The 19790-nt window shown below is 45.5% G+C and overlaps 1 protein-coding gene across 2 annotated transcripts in view; it reads right to left on the bottom strand.

Annotated features, from left to right (window-relative positions):
• The window catches only part of LOC140460369 (uncharacterized), a 25045-nt gene extending 5255 nt beyond the window's left edge, over positions 1 to 19790 (bottom strand). Inside the window, exons 1-2 of one of the 2 annotated variants that reach the window (XM_072554877.1) lie at positions 19631 to 19790; positions 8923 to 16150 (exon numbers count right to left, since the gene is read on the bottom strand). In XM_072554877.1, the coding sequence (XP_072410978.1) occupies positions 14751 to 15767 (1017 nt within the window). In that variant the 5' untranslated portion in view covers positions 15768 to 16150; positions 19631 to 19790 and the 3' untranslated portion in view covers positions 8923 to 14750. Of the gene's footprint in view, positions 1 to 8588; positions 16151 to 19630 lie in introns of both variants that reach the window. The other variant, XM_072554876.1, reaches the window with a different exon arrangement.

Consider the following 19790-nt stretch of genomic DNA (forward strand, 5'->3'; position numbering starts at 1 on the left):
CTGAGCTGGGAATTTGTGTTCCAGACGTTTCATCTCCTGTCTAGGTGATATCCTCAGTGCTTGGGAGCCTCCTGTGAAGTGCTTCTGTATTGTTTCCTCCAGCATTTATAGTGGTTTGTCTCTGCCGCTTCCGGTTGTCAGTTCCAACTGTCCGCTGCAGTGGCCATATTGGGTCCAGGTCAATGTGTTTGTTGATCGAATCTGTGGATGAGTGCCATGCCAGAGAACAGCCAGGGAATTCCGAGAGGTATGGCCTCTAGGCATTTTTCCAGCACCACATTTTTCAACTCTGGATCTGGGACAAGGTGTGTGGTGTGGGGGTGGGTGGAGGGGAGGGGAAATAAGGAAACTGGTGAAATCTACATTGATCCTATGTAGTTAGTGCATCCCAGGGGTAACGGGGGCCGGTCTTAGGGAAGTGGACGATGTAAGCAGGGGAGGAGCGATGTAAAACAAAAGACTTCAAATCATATCAATATTATGTATGAATTGAACTTGGTGTGTGTATGTCCTCTGCCTTATAGGCACTGGACATCTCACCCACTTGCAAGTGCAAAATAAAGGACACTGCTGATTCAGATTTTGTCTCGGACTGCAATTATTGAGTTGTGTGAGCTTTGTTTCTCACAATTGGGGGCTGTCTGGGATTTTTTTTCCATCACCGGGGGGAGTGGCTGGCCTTGGACACTGGGAAGACGCGTCCTGTTCCCCATTGAGGAGCGGTCTCGTGTCCTGGTTTGGTCTGCTCCCTTGGGCGACTGGTACGAATCCCACAAGAGAGACATCTGAATCAGACAGGGATAGGCGTACGATAGAAAATACGGCGACAAGGGGCCAGGCAACTCTGTGCACAGACCAAGGTAAGAAACCTGACTTTTAAGTATTGCCTTGGTGGCCGGGATTGAGTTTTAGTAGTTAATAAGGGACTAACGAAGGAACTCAATATGGGTTGTGCCGTGGGTAAGGAAAAAGCCTCCGGGAAAACAAAAGAAGGAAAAAGCAATGGAAATGGAGGGGGGGTCCCTTACAACATGCCTCCAGAAAGTCCTTTGGGGAGGATGTTGTGGAATTGGCAAAATAATACTTGTACAAGGGAAAAAGATGATTAAATATTGTTGCTTCGTATGGACTAAGGAATCCATTCTTCGTCCCGCCTCTTCTGGCCAAAATACAGGTCGGACAAAGACTGGGTTTGTAAATATCTGAATTTATTTGTCAATGAGTGAGAGAGAGAGAGAGAGAGAGAGAGTGAATGAAAAGAGCTGTACAGCTGGTAGAAAGTTTAACCCTTTGTGATTTGGTTTGAATGCACCAATTTGTTTGTTGGTGATTGAATGTTTGCGTTTTATTCCCTGGAGTTTGAGTTCTGGGACTGTTTTGAATCTGATTTTTATTATGGAAACTAAACATGATTTCTTTTAAGGTTAAGGATTCTATCGAGATTATGAAAAAACAGAATGTTCTTCTTCCAGGTCATGACTGCCTTACTATCAGTTTCTAACTAATCTCTTTTATCTTTACATAAAAACGATTTATGGAGGACAGTTGAAGTTTCAGTTCAACATTAGATTGTAGTAAAAACAAAATTCTTTGGTTAATATCTGTGACCTTGGATTCGGCCATTGTTCATGCATTAGAAGTTTTTTTTTTAACGTGAATAGACAAATTCTTTTAAGGCAGCTCTGATTATTTCACGACCTATAGTATTGTACTTGAGCAATGATTGGTCTGCACTACTTGAGAAAACTAATTTTGGATTTAAATTAAGGGACTAAAACTGGGTGATTACAGTGGATTTCAAAATTGAGAACTGTATGCATTTTACATTTTGAATATTAAATACTGAATTCAGTATTTAATATTCAAAATGTAAAATATATTTACAAGTTGGAACAGGCTTTAAAGTTAGTCAAGCATGAATTGATGAATTGGTGTTTGAAGTTATGGGGAGCTAGAAATATTGCAATATTTCTTTAAAAAAGAAAAAGGGGAAGAACGTAATGACTTATCCCCTTCGGGAGGGACCAATAGGGGACAAAGAGATTGGGTTTGTAAGTGTCCCCCTCAGCAGTGGGGAGGTCAGAACATTTAAAAAAGAAATGAAGATCCTGGTTGAGGATCCGGTAGGGTTGTCTGAACAAATTGATCAATTTTTGGGGCCCGGTCTGTGTACCTGGGCTGAGTTAATGTCTATTTTGAATATACTATTTACTGGGGAAGAAAGGGGACTTATATGGGGAGCAGCCATTAAAATTGGGACAGGGAACACCCCATTGGAGATGAGGATGCTGGACAGGGAGAGGTGAAGTTTCCCCTCAGAAACCCCCAGTGGGAAAATCAAAATCAATGTCAACACGGTCAATTACTGTTTCGGGGGTAAAAGGGGAAGGATTTACTGTTCCAGTATTTGAACCTATGATGATAGAAGGTCCTAAGGATAGGGTCACAGGGGAACTGTTGTATATCTCTGATATAGGAAGTAACATATTAGGGAGAGACTTAATTATCCTCTTAGGACTGGGGATTGGAATTCAGGAAAAAGAATTAATGAGGGAAGAAATGAGGGAATTGAAAGACCTGATTCTAAAAGGAATAAGAGAGGCAGTTCCGAAGTCACAGAATTTGACTAAAGCCTTTGAAGTTAGACAGGAGAAAGGTGAGACTCCCTCAGCTTTCTTGCAAAGATTAAGAGACTCAATGCGGAAATATTCTGGAATGAACCCTGAGGACCCAGTGGCACAGGGTCTTTTGAAAGTACATTTTGTGACAAAGGAATGGCCAGATATACAGAGAAAGATACAGCAGATAGAAGGGTGGAGTGAAAAGCCATTAGATGAATTGTTAAGAGAGGCACAGAAAGTGTTTGTAAAGAGAGAGGATGAGAGACAGAAACAGAAGGTGAAAATGATGGTAGCTGCGGTTGATGAGATAGTTAAGAAAAGAGTGGAACCAATAGTGAGCAACCGGAGCGGTGGGTGGCAGCATGTCGGACAGAGAGGACAAGGGGGAGCGTTTGATAGAGGGTTCGAGCGACAGGGGCAGAGCTGGAGGTCTCCACAGGCAGGATGCTATTATTGCGGAAAGATAGGGCACTTTAAGCGGAAGTGTCCTGCTCTAAAAAGGGAAGAGAGGGCAATTCCGCTTATGAATTTTGATGAAGAATAGGGGTGTCAGGGGTTCCTGCCCTCGGGGGCCCACCAGGAACCCTTGATAAACCTGAAGGTGGGACCCTGTAGGGAAGAGGTAGTCTTCCTAGTAGATACGGGGCAGCACAGTCATCGCTGAATTTTAAACCAAAGAAAGTAGGAATATCAACACGGTCAATTACTGTTTCGGGGGTAAAAGGGGAAGGATTTACTGTTCCAGTATTTGAACCTATGATGACAGAAGGTCCTAAGGATAGGGTCACAGGGGAACTGTTGTATATCTCTGAGATAGGAAGTAACATATTAGGGAGAGACTTAATTATCCTCTTAGGACTGGGGATTGGAATTCAGGAAAAAGAATTAGTTGTACAAAGGCAATGTTGACAGAGGATGTGGAGAGAGAGATAGACCCTATTGTATGGGCTAGGGAAGGGAATTGTGGAAAACTACACATCCCTCCCCTTGAAGTAAATTTTAAAAAAAGGAAAAGGGGACGTTGTCTGTGAGCGACAATATCCCATTTCCATAGAAGGTAAACGAGGACTGCAGCCAGTAATTGAAGGATTGATTAGAGTTGGAGCCATGTAAGTCTCCTTATAATACCCCAATTCTACCAGTGCGGACATCTGATGGAACTGATCGATTGGTGCAGGATTTGAGAACATTAAATTGAATAGTACAGATCAGGCACCCAGTGGTGCCAAACCCCTATACCTTATTAAGTGAGATCCCTCATGACCACAAATGGTTTAGTGTGATAGATTTAAAGGATGCCTTTTGGGCTTGTCCCTTGGCAGAGGAAGGTAGGAATTTGTTTGCCTTTGAGTGGGAAGACCCTAAGACAGGACAGAAACAGTAATACCGGTGTACTGTGCTTCCCCAGGAATCCCCGAATTTATTTGGACAGATGTTAGAACAAATTTTGGAGAAATTTAGCAGCCCCAAGGGGACTACCCTGTTGCAGTATGTAGACGACCTCTTAGTAACAGGAAAAAAAAAGAGAAAGAGTAGTAGAAGCCACTAACAAATTATCGAATTTCCTGGGTCAGCAGGGACTGCGAGCATCTAAAAACAAACTACAATATGTGGAGCAAGAAGTGAAATACTTGGGACATTTAGTTAGTGAGGGAAAGCGAAAGGTAAGCCCGGAACGGATAGAGGGAATAGTGGGGATGCTACTGCCCAGCACGAAACGGGAGTTACGCAAATTTTTGGGTCTAACGGTTTATTGCAGATTGTGGATTGATTCCTCTGCACAGAAGACTAAGAAATTATATCTCAAACTATTAGAGGGGAACCAAAATGTCTAAGTTGGGATGATGAGGAAAAAGACCTAGTTGAGAAACTCAAAAGAGATCTGATCCATGCCCCCGTGTTAGCCTTACCTTCTCTAGATAAACCTTTCCACCTCTTTGCTACCGTGGATAAGGGAGCGGCTTTGGGAGTATTGACCCAGAGGTGGGGAGGAATGAGACAACCAGTAGCATATCTTTCAAAGCTACTGGATCCAGTATCCCGGGGGTGGCCTGAGTGTGTGCAGGCTGTGGCTGCCACTGCACTGTTGGTGGAGGAAAGCAGAAAGCTTACATTTGGGGGAGCCCTAATAGTAAGCACTCCACGCCAAGTGAGAACAATCCTAAACCAAAAAGCTGGGCGATGGTTGACAGACTCGCGGATTCTGAAATATGAGGCAATATTAATACAAAAGGATGATCTAGTGTTGGTCACTGACAATTGTTTAAATCCAGCTGCCTTTCTTTGGAAAGGGGAAAGAGACTCTCCTCAGAATCCAGGGCACGATTGCTTTGACATTATAGAATACCAAACTAAGGTCCGCATGGACCTGAGAGATGTTCCACTTCATGCAGGGGCTAGACTTTTTATAGACGGATCATCCCGGGTGACTGAAGGGAAAAGACATAATGGGTATGCAGTCGTAGACGGGACAAACAGTAGTGTGGTGGAGGCAGGACGGTTGCCAAATGGGTGGTCAGCTCAGACTTGTGAACTCTATGCATTGGAAAGAGCCCTTAGGGCATTAGAGAATAAAGAGGGAACAGTATACACTGACTCTAAATATGCATTTGGTGTTGTGCACACTTTCGGTAAGATATGGCAGGAACGACGGCTGATCAATAGCCGAGGGAAAGAATTAGTACATGAAGAATTGATTAAACGGGTCTTGGAGTCCCTATTACTTCCCTGAGAAATAGCAGTAGTGCATGTAAATGGTCATCAGAAAGGAAATGAACTAGAAGTTAGGGGAAATAGATTAGCCGATGAAGTGGCTAAGGAAGCAGCCCTGAACCCACAAGAAGTGGTGATTCATTCCCTAATACCTATTGTCCCAAGTCCTAGGGAAGCTCCTATATTTACTGAAAGCGAAGAAAATGAATTGAGAGCTTTAGGGGCTGTAAAAACAGCAAACGGGCATTGGAGGTTACCTGATGGAAGGGAAATGTTAAACAAAATGATGATGCGAGAGATTATGGCTGTCCTACACCAAGGCAGCCATTGGGGAGTACAAGCAATGTGTGATTTAGTTCTTAGGGAATATGGTTGTAAAGAAATATATACAATTGCTTAACAAATATGTGAGGGATGTATAATATGCAGAAAGGTAAATAAGAAAGTCTTGAGAAAACAGACCTCGGGAGGAAGAGACCCAGGATTGAGACCTTTCCAGAGTATACAAGTAGATTATACTGAACTCCCCAGGGTAGGAAGACTAAAATATATGCTAGTCATAGTAGATCATCTATCTGGTTGGGTTGAGGCATACCCCCTAGCTACCGCCACTGCGAGTGGAGTGTCTAAAACAATATTGGACCACATGATTCCCCGATATGGGCTCGTGAACCATATTGATTCCGACCAAGGAACTCACTTTACATCTAAAGTGTTACAGGGGGTAATGAAATGGTTGGGAATTTCCTGGGAGTTCCATACTCCATGGCACCCGCCATCATCGGGAAGGATTGAGAGAATGAACCAAACACTCAAACGACAGCTCTCTAAATTGATAATAGAAACCAGACTCCCTTGGACCAAATGTTTACCTATAGCTCTCTTGCGAGTACGAACAGCCCCAAGGAAAGATTTGGGACTATCCCCCTATGAAATCTTATTTGGATTACCTTACTTGGGAACGAATGGAGAATTGCCAATTCCCGAAACTAAAGATTTGTTTTTCAAGAAGTACATACTGGGCTTGTCCTCCTCTTTGTTTTTCCTCAGGAAACAGGGTTTATTGGCACAAACTCCACCCCTTGAATTCACCGTTCATCCCATCCAGCCGGGCGATTGAATCTTAGGAAAATCATGGACAGAGACTAAATCGCAGCCGGACTCGGAAGGGCCGTACCAGGCTCTTTTGACTCCCGAAACGGCAATAAGGACAGCGGAGAAAGGCTGGACTCATTACACTCGGATCAAAGGGCCAGTGGAATCTCCAGTTGAGGAAGAAGTCTGGACACCTATGAGATACAATGAAATGAAACGTTTGGGATAGAAATGAAAGCAAATGGGAAGGATTTCTTGGGCTATTGTTCTTCAATTAGTGTAGGACAGGGAAAACGGGTAGAACTACTGGGTAATAAGATACAATCTTTCACCCCTCCCGATGATCCTAAAGTAGTAAAATTTATAGAGGTAAAGGACTTGAAACAGACCATTGAAATAGAAACTGGGTACGGGGATGCAAATGCCTGGGTTGAATGGGTAAAGTATACTGTGAAAAGTCTGAACAAAAGCAATTGCTATGCATGTGCCTCCGGTAGGCCAGTGGCCCAGGTGGTTCCCTTTCCAGGTGGTTCCAGGTGGAAGCGAGACAGGAAGGGCATGAAATGTATGATAGCCCTGTATCAAGATGAGACTGCGTGGAATGATAGGAATTGTACCTCCCTATCTCTGATGTTCCCTCCCTTGGAGAAGAAAGATGCAAAAGTTCCCCCCCTGCTTTCTGGCGCAGTTGGAAATCACACATCGTGTGTGCGTAGACGAGGTACAAGTCGGTCGTAAGATTTGGGGGAGCTGAAATTATGTACAGAGATTAAGAATGTTACCGAAACGGAGAAGGGAGGGAACTACTCAGCACTAAAGGTTCCCCGAGCGGATCTGTAGTGGGACTGTGGAGGCAAAATATTGAGACCCACGCTACCTCCAGATTGGAGAGGGATGTGTACAATTGTACAATTGGCAATTCCATTTACCCTGGCATTTGAGAAGGAAAAGATAGGAGGGAAAAAGGGAAGGGGTAAGAGATTACTGTTAGACACTTCTTTCGATGGCAGGATTTATCTCGATTCTGTAGGAGTCCCTAGGGGGCTACCTGATGAATTCAAGGCTCGTAACCAGATTGCAGCAGGCTTTGTGTTAGCTCTCTTTTGGTGGGTAACAATTAATAAAATGTAGATTGGAGGAAATATATAATTGTTTTTGTATTAGCTAAAATTGTATGTCAGAATGAGATGTGCCAGTAAAACAATGGCAGACATTACGGACAAATAGATAAGATGTTGTGAGGGGATGAAGTTAAGCCAGATACGCCTGTACAAACAGTAGGTATAAACATCTGCTTCCCACTTTTACAAAAACACAGGAACAAACCCCAATTAAAAGGGTCATAGGGATCAGAACAGCCTCGGGAAAGGCACAGGTGAAGGGGGTAGATAATGATGAAGAAAGAATATGCCCAACAATGACCTACAGCAGGATGAGGTCAAACAGCCTTGTGAGGCCAGAAATAAGCATTTTGTCACAGACAAGGCCGGATAAGGCAAGAGATAAACAGGGGTAATGGGGGCCGGTCTTAGGGAAGTGGACGATGGAAGCAGGGGAGGAGCGATGTAAAACAAAAGACATCAAATCATATAAATATTATGTATGAATTCAACTTGGTGTGTGTATGTCCTCTGCCTTATAGGCACTGGACATCTCACCCACTTGCAAGTGTAAACTAAAGGACACTGCTAATTCAGATTTTGTCTCGGACTGCAATTATTGAGGTGTGTGAGCTTTGTTTCTCACAATCAGTGAACTGCTTTTTTGTTAGAACCACAAGTTCCTGATTTATTTTCATAACTTACTGATATTCACATCTGCACATTTAATGTCAAACTCTGACATCAGAAATGACATGACACCATTAATTTTTTCTTACAATAATCCAACAAACAAATTAATAACACAGTGAATACCAAGTCTCATTAATATGAAATTAAATTTGACCAAATAAAATGTAAAATCGAGATGTGAGATAACAAATGGGGGAAGGGCAGAAGGTAAGAAATGCAGCATCATAGAAGGTGCTCCTCCAGGGAGTGTATTTTACCAACTACAACTGCTCAATATAAACAAACACTCTGACATGATCCTCCGGTTTTAATGTAAACCATAGCCCCATACAGTAGGTACCATTTAAATAAGTTAATAGATACAAGCCTTGAGCAAATCCAGCCTCCAGCCGGACCCCCCGCTTCTTGGAGCTCGGACCTTCCTCCAGCTCCGGGGGGTTGTTGAGCTCCTGGGCTCCGGCCGCCGCCGAAGAAGCCGCGGGCGCCGGCTCTCTCTCCTCCACCGCCGACATTTTTAATTTGTTTTCTCGTTCACCCGGTAACCGTCACCTCCCCCTTCCCGGGCCCCGGAAATTATACAAAAATAAACAATAAACCCCCCACCACCGGGGACTGTCTCCTTTTCTTCACAACTTTTGTTTGAAAAGTTCCGACTTTAATTTGAAATGTATTTTAAAGGTATTTTCTGAGGTAAACGATACCTGTCTGCCCCCCTCCCTCCGTCAGAAACCGCCCGCTGAGTCGATGAGAAAACCGCAGCCTCGCGCCGCCATCTTTGTTTTTCTTCTTCTTTCCGTCTCCTCCTTCACTGTAGCGCGTCATCCACGCCCCGCCCAATCAGAGCGCGCCTTACTCCACCTGACCAATGGCGGCCGGCTTTGCAGTCAAAAAGGAAGCCACAACCCGGAATGTCGCTCTCCGATTCGTCCGCACCGACCGCTGCCTTTGGGACTGGTGGAGAGGTTCGCAGGCCCTTCACTGTCCCCGCCCCTTTACTCCAATGGGCTCGAGGGATTCAGGAGGAAGGTGTTCTCACTCATTCATTCAACAGGAGATGGGCTCAATTTACTGTAATGGGCTGTGGGGGTACAGTGGTCATGTCTCATGTTGAGGAGGAAGGTGTTTCCTCTCATTCAACAGAAGAGGACCTATTTACTACAGAGGGTTTTTTGTGATGCAGCTGTAGTCTCCCATAGAGCCCTGAGGCTCAGGTTTAAATCCCACTGCTCCAGTATGTGTAATAACATACTCAATTTTTTTCAGTCATAAATCACACAACTATAGTCCAACACGTCTATTTGAAATCACACGCGTTTGGAGCGTAGCCTCTTCATCAGGTGAAGACATGGAAAACAAAACGGGCAGGAAAAAGAATTCAGATAAATGATCAGCCATGGATGGTGATGAAAGACAGAGCATCTCAACAGTCAATTACCTATTCCCATTCCTATTTCTGATCTTCTTCATACATGACAAGTTGCATATTTTCCAAACATTAATTTTATTTCCATGGTTTAAAAATGAATATTTAAGAATGGTCAGTTTATGTTTTTCTCACTTGAGCACATTATGACCCACAACTATTTAGATACCACTGTTAATATAATCGCCCCTCTCATGAGATATCAGAGGAACAATTCATAAACAAAACTTGACACTGAGTCACTCGAGTAGACACTTGAACAGAGAAAGCTCTCGACAGATTTTGGGAATCTTAAGGTTATTGAAGTGAAATGTTAAGAAGAGCAGGTGAACACCCCCAATAAGGGAACTCGCCTGACTGACCTAATTATAATCACCACAGTATCCAGTGCTACTCTTCACCGAACACTGATTACTTTCCTTTTCAGTTTAATGATCCAACGATCTTTTGAATGCCATAATTGAATCTGACTCCAACACACTCTCTTGCAGACCATTCCAAAGGTCGAAGATTTTCAATCATTAGTGAAATATGTTCTAGATCTCTCCCAAAACACAATTCATACGGATCTTGCTTCAAATTATTTGCAGTAAGTTCTTCACATGGACAAATTTGCAGCTTAGAGCATTTGTTTTTGTTTAAATTTTATATCATATTGAGGTGGCACAGTGCTTGGCATTGCTACCTCACAGCACTCGGGACCCAGGTTCAATTCCAGCCTCAGGTGAGTGTCTGTGTGGAGTTTGCATGTTCTCCCTGTCTGCATGGGTTTCCTTCCACAGTCCAAAGATGTGCAGGTCAGGTGGATTGACCATGCAAAATTGCTCTGTGATGTGTAGGTTATGTGGATTAGTCATACTAAATGCAGGCGAACGGGATGATCCTGGGTGGGATGCTCTTTCGTGTGTCAGTGCAGGCTCAATGGGACAAATGGCCTCTTTCTGCACTGTCGGGATTTTATGTATCTCTGTCTGATTTCTTGCACATGCTACTTTCGGAAAGGGACATTTTACTGTCATGTTCAGTACTGCAGTCTCTATATTTTCATACATACCTCTAAATTAGGTTTGAATGAAATCCCCCCATTTCACTGTATTTTAGCTGCAATTCCCCCACCCCTTCCATTCCTTATTCGTTTTTCCATTACCTGTGTTATGATCCCCTCCTCTTTATATATATTATTGTAGACAGGCTAAATCTAGTTACCATGTCTCTAAAATATGAGATGAAATATGATTGCATACTTTGAGTCCATTACTACAGCTTGTTAAGGTCTCTTGCCAAAGAGAACTCGTAATCCTGCATCCTTCGGTAGGATTATATGAGGATATCTGGTCAGCATGGATGAGTTGGATTAAATGGTTTGTTTCCGTCCTGTGCATCTCTATGACTATGACTATGGAATAAGGGCCAGGAGCAGACAGGTGGGACTAGTTTCGATGGGGATCATGTACTGAACTGTCTGTTTCCAGGCTGTATGACTACACAGCCTCAAATGAATGGGGATCAATCCCAAAGAGATATTAAAGGTCTCGAGCACCACCTTAGGCACATGTGTGGACACCTTCCAGATAACTGAGAGCAGTAGGGCACTGTGAAGTTCAGTACATCAGTTAGCCAGCAAGTTCTCTTCGGGAGACTTGTCCCAAGAAAGGAAGCTGTTCCTGTCCCATCAACTGGACTGTGGATCAGTTTGGAGCAGGTCCTATATCTCTGACAACATCGGTGGACAGAGTTGAGAGTGTGGTGCTGGAAAAGCACAGCAGGTCAGGCAGCATCCAAGCAGCAGGAAAATTGACGTTTACGGCATAAACCCTTCATCAGCAATGAGGCTTGTGGGCCGGGAGCGCTGAGAGATAAATGGAAGGGGGGGGTGGTGTTGGGGAGAAGGTAGCTGAGAATGTGATAAGCAGATGAAGATGATTGGTCGGAGAGGAGGGTGGGGCGGATAGATGGGAAAGGTGATGGACAGGTCAGGAGGGCGAGTGGAGGCTTGGGGCTGTGATAAGGGGGGGGAGAAGAGGAGGAGGAGGAGGATACATGAGGAAACTTTTGAATTCCACATTGATCCCATGTGGTTGCAGGGTCCCAAGGTGGAATAAGAGGTGTTCTTCCTCCAGGTGTCAGGTGGTAAGGGTTTGGGATGGAGACAGCCCAGGACCTCAATGATCTTGATGGAATGGGAGGGGGAGTTGAAGTGTTCAGTCACAGGGCGGTGGGGTTTGTGGGTGTCCCAGAGTGGTTCTCGGAAACAGAGTGGACCTGAACTTATGGGAATTTATATTTGCCAGGATTTGGTGTTGGAGAGACTGTTAGGTCTGAAGGTTGATAAGTCTCCGGGACCTGATGGCCTGCATCCCAGGGTACTGAAGGACGTGGCTCAGGAAATCGTGGATGCGCTGGTGATTATTTTCCAGAGTTCACTAGAATCAGGGTCGGTTCCTGAGGATTGGAGGGCGGCTAATGTTGTGTCACTTTTTAAGAAGGGTGGGCGGGAGAAAGCAGGAAATTATAGACCAGTTAGTCTGACCTCAGTGGTGGGAAAGATGCTGGAGTCTATTATAAAGGATGAAATTACGGCACATCTGGATAATAGTAACAGGATAGGACAGAGTCAGCATGGATTTATGAAGGGGAAATCATGCTTGACTAATCTTCTTGAATTTTTTGAGGATGTAACTCGGAAGATGGACGAGGGAGATCCAGTGGATGTAGTGTACCTGGACTTTCAGAAAGCTTTTGATAAAGTCTCACACAAGAGGTTAGTGAGTAAATTTAGGGCGCACGGTATTGGGGGCAAAGTACTAGATTGGATAGAGAATTGGTTGGATAATAGGAAACAAAGGGTAGTCATTAACGGCTCCATTTCGGAATGGCAGGCAGTGACCAGTGGGGTACCGCAGGGATCCGTGCTGGGACCGCAGCTTTTTACAATATATGTAAAATGATATAGAAGATGGTATCAGCAATAACATTAGCAAATTTGCTGATGATACAAAGCTGGGTGGTAGGGTGAAATGTGATGAGGATGTTAGGAGATTACAGGGTGACCTGGACAAGTTAGGTGAGTGGGCAGATGCATGGCAGATGTAGTTTAATGTGGATAAATGTCTGGTTATCCACTTTGGTGGCAAGAACAGAAAGGCAGATTACTACCTCAATGGTATCAAATTAGGTAAAGGGGCTGTTCAGAGAGATCTGGGTGTTCTTGTCCACCACTCAATGAAGGCAAGCATGCAGGTACAGCAGGTAGTGAAGAAGGCTAATAGCATGCTGGCCTTCATAACAAGAGGAATTGAGTATAGAAGCAAAGAGGTGCTTCTGCAGCTGTACAGGGCCCTGGTGAGACCACACCTGGAGTACTGTGTAGAGGTCTGGTCTCCAAATTTGAGGAAAGACATTCTGGCTATTGAGGGAGTGCAGCGTAGGTTCACGAGGTCAATTCCTGGAATGGCAGGATTGCCTTACACAGAAAGACTGAAGCAACTGGGCTTGTGTACCCTTGAATTTAGAAGAATGAGAGGGTATCTGATTGAAACGTATAGGATTATGAAAGGATTGGACACTCTGGCAGGAGGAAACATATTTCCGCTGATGGGGGAGTGCTGAACCAGAGGACACAACTTAAAAATATGGGGTAGACCATTTAGGACAGAGATGAGGAGAAACTACTTCACCCAGAGAGTGGTGGCTGTGTGGAATGCTCTGCCCCAGAGGGCAGTGGAGGCCCAGTCTCTGGATTCATTTAAGAAAGAATTGGATAGAGCTCTTAAAGATAGTGGAGTCAAGGGTTATGGAGATAAGGCTGGAACAGGATACTGATTGGGAATGTTCAGCCATGATCATATTGAATGGCGGTGCAGGCTCGAAGGGCTGAATGGCCTACTCCTGCATCTATTGTCTATTGTCTATTGTCTAATCCACAAGTTGGCGTCCTGTCTCTCCGACGGAGAGAAGCCCACATTGGATGCAATGGATACAGTGGATGACACTGGTGGAGATCGAGGTAAATTTCTGTTGGATGTGGAAGGATCCTTTGGGGCCTTGGATGGAGGTGAGAGGAGTGGTATGGACACATGTTTTACACTTCCTGTGGTGGCGGGGAAGGGACCGGGAGTGGGGTGTGGACTGGTTGTGGGCGCATGGACCTGACGAGGGAGTCGCAGAGGAAATGGCCTCTCTGGAATGCTGGTAGGGGTGGGGAGAGAAAAATATACCTGGTGGTGGGGTCCGTTTGTAGGGAGCAGAGGCTGATGTGATGTATCCGGAGGTTGGTGGGGTGGAAGGGGAGGATGGTGGGGGGGTGGGTTCTGTCCTTGTTCCATTGGGAGGGGTGGGGTTCAAGGGCGGTGTTGTAGGATGTGGAGGAGATGTGCTGGAGGGCATTGTCGACCACGTGGGAAGAGAAATTGCGAACTTGGAAGGAGGAGGAGGCCCTTTGGGATTTTCTACGGTGGAATTGGTCATCCTGGGAACAGATATGGTGGAGGAATTGGGAATAAGGGATTGCGTTTTTACAGGGGGGGGGGAAAGAGGTGTAATCTAGGTAGCTGTGGGAGTTGGTGGGCTTGTAGTAGATGTCCACGGTTAGTCGGTTGCCAGAGATGGAGAGGTCCTGGAAAGGGAGATGGTCCAGGTGAATTTGAGGTCAGGGTGAAAGGTGTTGATAAAGATGACGAACTGTTCAAACTCCTTATGAGAGCATGAAGTGGCACCAATATGGTCATCGATGTACTGGAGGAACAGGTGTAGCTGAGGAAAATGGACTGTTCCACGTACCCGACAAAGAGGCAGGCATAGCTGGGTCCCATGTGGGTGCCCATGGCTACCCCTTTAGTTTGGTACATTGGTTTGGATGCCATCTGAGGTTTGAGCGGATCACTTCAGTGGGAACGTGCAGTCCTGGGCTCAGTGAGCAGCACTGCAAGCAAAGCTCACAGAATCCAACAGGGAAACAGGCCCTTCGACCCAACAAGTCCACACTGACCCTCTGAAGAGTAACCCACCCAGACCCATTCCCCTACCCCATTAGTCTACATTACCCCCTAAACAATACACTGCACCGACACATCCCTGAACACTCTGGGACAATTTAGCTTGGCTAATTCACTTGCTCATGTTTGGATTGTAGGAGCACCCAGAGGAAACCCTTGCAGACATGGGGGGAGAATGTGCAAACTCCACAAAGACAGTCACCCTGAGGGTGGAATCGAACCCCGGTCCCTGACGATGTGACACAGTGGCACTAATCACTGAGTTACTGTGCCGCCCGTTCGTCAACCTGGGGTTGGGGGAAGATGGGAGGGATGTGGGGGTGCTGTCTCGCAGAAAACAAAGCCTGACGCTCCCCCTGCACCCACTGCCAGAACGGGCAGGAGGTTCAGTCCTGGGGGTGACCCACATCAGTGTCGCCGGCGGAATCTGCTGCTGCCCCCTCTGGTGTCTCTGCAAGTTATTGGACAACGTGAACCTCCACCTGCACTTGGGGCAGGGGAACGGCCTCTCCCCGGTGTGGACCCGCTGGTGCCTCAGCAGGTTGGAGGAGAGTTTAAAGCCCTTCCCACACTCAGGGCAGGGGAATGGCCTCTCCCCGGTGTGGACCCGCTGGTGGGTCAGCAGGGCAGAGGAATTACTGAAGGCCTTCCCACACTCAGAACAGCTGAAGGGCCTCTCCGCCGTGTGGACCCAACGGTGGGTCAGCAGGTGGGAGGAGCGGATAAAGGTCTTTCCACACTCAGGGCAGGAGAACGGCCTCTCCCCGGTGTGGACCCGCTGGTGGGCCAGCAGGTTGGAGGATTTGCTGAAGGCCTTCCCGCACTCAGGGCAGGGGAAGGATCTCACCCCAGAGTGGACCTGCTGGTGGGCCACGAGGGTAGAGGCCTGGGCAAAGCTCTTCTCACACTTGGGGCAGGAGAACAGACTCTCCACTGTGTGGACCCACAAGTGGGCCATCAGGTTGGAGGAGCTGGTAAACCCCTTCCCACACTCGGGGCAGGGGAATGGCCTCTCCCTGGTGCGACTGCGCCAATGAGTCTCCTGTGCAGACGGGAAACTGAAGCCTTTCCCACAGTCGCCACACTTCCACGGTTTCTCCATGGGGCAGGATTCCTCAGGTTTCTCCATGGCTGAAGCTTCAGCCACACACAAACGTGTGTACAGCCCCTCCCCGGTGTGAATTCCTCTTTCCAGGCCGTATAACTGTTTCTGGCTCCACACTCAGTGCACTGCAACAGTAGGGTCTCTCATCCAGTCCCACTGATGTTGAAAACATTATGAAATAGGAACCAAAAAGCATTGCTCCATCTCACAGAATCATAGTTGAAAATCTTTGCTGTCCCGATGGATTGAGTGACTGTCAGACATTGATGTGAAAATGATGACTGCAGATGCTGGAGATCAGAGTCGAAAAGTGTAGTGCTGGAAAAACACAGCAGGTCAGGCAGCATCCAAGGAGCAGGAGAGTCAAGCATAAGCTGTTGATTTTGAAACTTCCATCTTCAGATAGTCTGTAAAAAGAGATTACAAAAGTCATCATTGTCAATCCAGGGGGGAGGTGGGGTCGGAATGAGACAAGAAGGTATTGACACCGACACCAGAAAGAAACTGAACATAGAGACGTGGCAAACGTTAGTGGCAAGCCAGAGTCAGAGAGAGACACAGCACAGAAACAGACCATTTGGTCCAACTCATCCATGTCGACCAGATATCCAAAATTAATCTAGTTCCATTTGCCAGCATTTGGCCAATAACCCTCTAAACCCCTCCTATTCATATACCTATCCAGATGCCTCTCCCACATCTGACAGGAAGAGCATATCACTCTCATAAAGGCCACCTTTGCTCCTTCACAATCTACAGACCCAGAAAATAGCACCGTCTTTTTGCTCTAAAAATGTGCTCTGGGCTAACACAGTTCTTGTGGTTTTTATTATCAAAATTTAATCAAGAGACAGATGTCAGTAAAACATATAATCAAGAAAGAATCCACTCCATTCACGACTGCAGACTTACAGCTGGGTTACACGTTAAAGACTATACACTTCTCTGTCCCTGTTCTGTGAGCTCCCCCACACAGGTTCCTCCATGGTCAGCTGTGAAGTTTGCTGTTCATTATCCTTTCCCAGATGCACTGCAATGTCCAGTAACTGTGCAGATTCCTGCAGTGTAAGTTTCTTTTTCTCTCTCCCTCATTTTGGACTCCTATCCTTGCCCCTTATAAACCTCTAAGGTCATCTCTCAGCCTCCTACGCTCCAGGGAAAACAGCCGCAGTCTTTTCAGCCTCACCCTATAACTCAAACCCTCCAACTCTGGCAACAGCCTTGTAAATCATTTCCAAACTCTTTTAAAGTTTCACAACATCTTTCTAACATAGGAGACTAGAACTGAATGCAGTATTCCAAAAGTGGCCTAACTAATGTCATGTACAGCCATAACATGACTCCCAACTCCCGTATTGAATGCTCTGCTCAATAAAGGCAAGTGCCACCAAACGCTTTCTTCACTACCGTGTCTACCTGTGACTCCACTTTCACAGAACTACAAATCTGCACTCCATGGTCTCTTGATGCAGGAACACTCTCCACGGCCTTACCATTAAGTGTGTAAATCCTGCCTTGATGTGCCTTCCCAAAATGCAACACCTCACATTTATCGAAATGAAACTTTATCTGACACTCCTCGGCCCATCAGCCCATCCATTCAATTCTAATTTAGATTGAACTTTCTTTTCCTCTCTTATTTCCTAAACGCTGAACATCTCCATCCCCACATTCTCCCTCAATTCTCACTTTGCTGAATCTAATCCATGCTGTACATCATCCTGAAGGGTCTGGTTTACACTGATTTACAGCCCACGCTTGGGGGATCGAATTGAAACATACAGAATACTGATTGGCCTGGACAGGGTGGATGTTGGGAAGATGTTTCCATTGGTAGAAGAGACTAGGTCCCAAGGGCACAGCCTTAGAGTAAAGGGAAGACCTTTTAGAACGCAGATAAAGGGGAAACCTTTGCAGCCAGAGAGTGTGAAACCTATGGAATTCATTGCCACCGAGACTGTGTTGGGCAAGTCACTGAGTATATTCAAGACCGAGATAAATAGGTTCTTGTGTATCAAGGATATTGAGTGTTGCGGGGAGAAAGCAAGAGAATGGGGTTGAGAAACTTGTCAGCCATGATTGAATGGTGGAGCAGACCTGATTGACTGAATGGCCTAATTTCTGCTCCTAGGTCTTATGGTCTCTTGCTGTCCTGGACATAGTGAGAGAGAACTGGGAGCAGGAGTAGGCCATTTGGTCTTTCAAGCCTGCACCAACATTGAACAGATCTGCACCAACATTGAACTGGATATGAATATACCTACATCTTGGTGGATAGGCTGGGACCTTTTTTACTGGAGCATAGGAGGTTGAGAGGTGATCTTATCAAGCTTTATAAAGTCATGAAGGGTATAGATGAGGTGAATGATGGGTTTCCTTTCCTTAGAGTGGGGGTTTCAAGGTTAGGGAGCAAATTTTGAAGGTGAGTGGAGAAAGATTTTAAAAAGACAGGAGGGACACCTTTGTTTTCCCATAGAGAATGGTTCGTATGTGGAATGAATGTCCAGAGGAAGCGGGGATGCAGGTACAGTTACAACATTTAAAAGACATTTGGATAAGGACATGAATGGGAAAGGTTTGGAGGTGTTATGGACTAGGCCAGACCACTCAAAACATTCTGAAGCAGGCAGCACAGACCGTAACTTTGCTGTTTGTTTCAGTAACTGCACAGTGAAAATTACCCAAGGTTAGCTAGGTTGACTACCAGGATTTAAAACAGATAAATGTATTCACAAGAATACAGAATGAAACACAAAGAACAGAATATAGAATACCCACAGAACTCAGTCTGTCTAAACTAGATTTAATTATGCTGTTCCAAATGTACACAACAGTCCCAATAAACAAACCATTTAAACATACAGTAAAACTGAAACAGAGGCTGACAGGTCAAAGTTAGAAGGGCAGAAGGAGAGAGAGTTTAACAACCTTTCTCCACACAGTCCACTGCTGAACTCACTGAAACAAGGCCTCAGCTTTCACAACAGATCACTTGTCTTTCATTATGCAGGTCACTTCGAAAACATAAAAGCTTGGGCCTAAAGTCTCAACTGTTGACGTGTAAACAAAAAAGCCGACCAATACCCTTTTCATTTCTGTATTAAACCATCCATTTTGGAGCCCAGGGCCATTTTACCACCACTCTGAAAAAAACCAAGGACACAGTATCCTTGAGAAGAAGGACCAGCTTTGTGACAGGGGGATATGGGCCAAACACTGGCAGATGGGATTAGTTTATGCGAACATAGCATGGACTAGTTGAACTGAAGTGTCTATTTCTGTGCTGTATGATTCTGTAATGGTCTCAAAACCATTTTCTTGCCTTCCCCTATAACCATCCACTTCTTTGTTGTTCAAAAGTCAGATGACCTCAGCCTTGAATATATTCAATGACCACCCCACCCCCCAATTGCAGGAAGTCAACCCCATTTTCAACTCAATTCCTATTGCCTTGCTGACTGCTTGCTGCACCTGACAACTGGTGAAGAAGGACGGTGAGGTCCCTTTGTACATCCACACATCATTCCTGATGAAGGGCTCGTGCCCAAAACATCGACTCTCCTGCTCCTCGGATGCTGCCTGATCTGCTGTGTTTTTCAAGCACCACACTTGACTCTGATCTCCAGCATCTGCCGTCCTCACTTTCTCCACATACCAATATATTATTCATTTAAACCATGCACCTACTTTCTGCCTTTTTTAAAATAGGCTTTAACTTTACATTGTGGTACTGCATTTGCTGTGCGTTTGCCAAATGAGACACAGACGTGGACCAACTTTTCCAAGGTCTGTCCCCTCCCTGGATTCACTCCCTTTCCCTTCAGTTCGTGCAAGCCAGTAACTGAATCCCAGAATGAAAAAGTGGGTGAGAAAAGAGAGTACCGTACCCACAGATGTTGGACAAAGTTGCAGTCTGGGGGTGAAGCTCAATCTTCATTCAAAGGGAGAGAGAAACAACCGCATCTTGAGAAACTCTGAACAACTTCCGCATTCAGACAAAGAGGCTGTTCTGAATGGCCGGAGGACCAGGCTCCTTCTGGTCCTCCG

Source organism: Chiloscyllium punctatum, chromosome 36 (assembly GCF_047496795.1).
Source record: "Chiloscyllium punctatum isolate Juve2018m chromosome 36, sChiPun1.3, whole genome shotgun sequence".
Classification (NCBI taxonomy): Eukaryota; Metazoa; Chordata; class Chondrichthyes; order Orectolobiformes; family Hemiscylliidae; genus Chiloscyllium; species Chiloscyllium punctatum.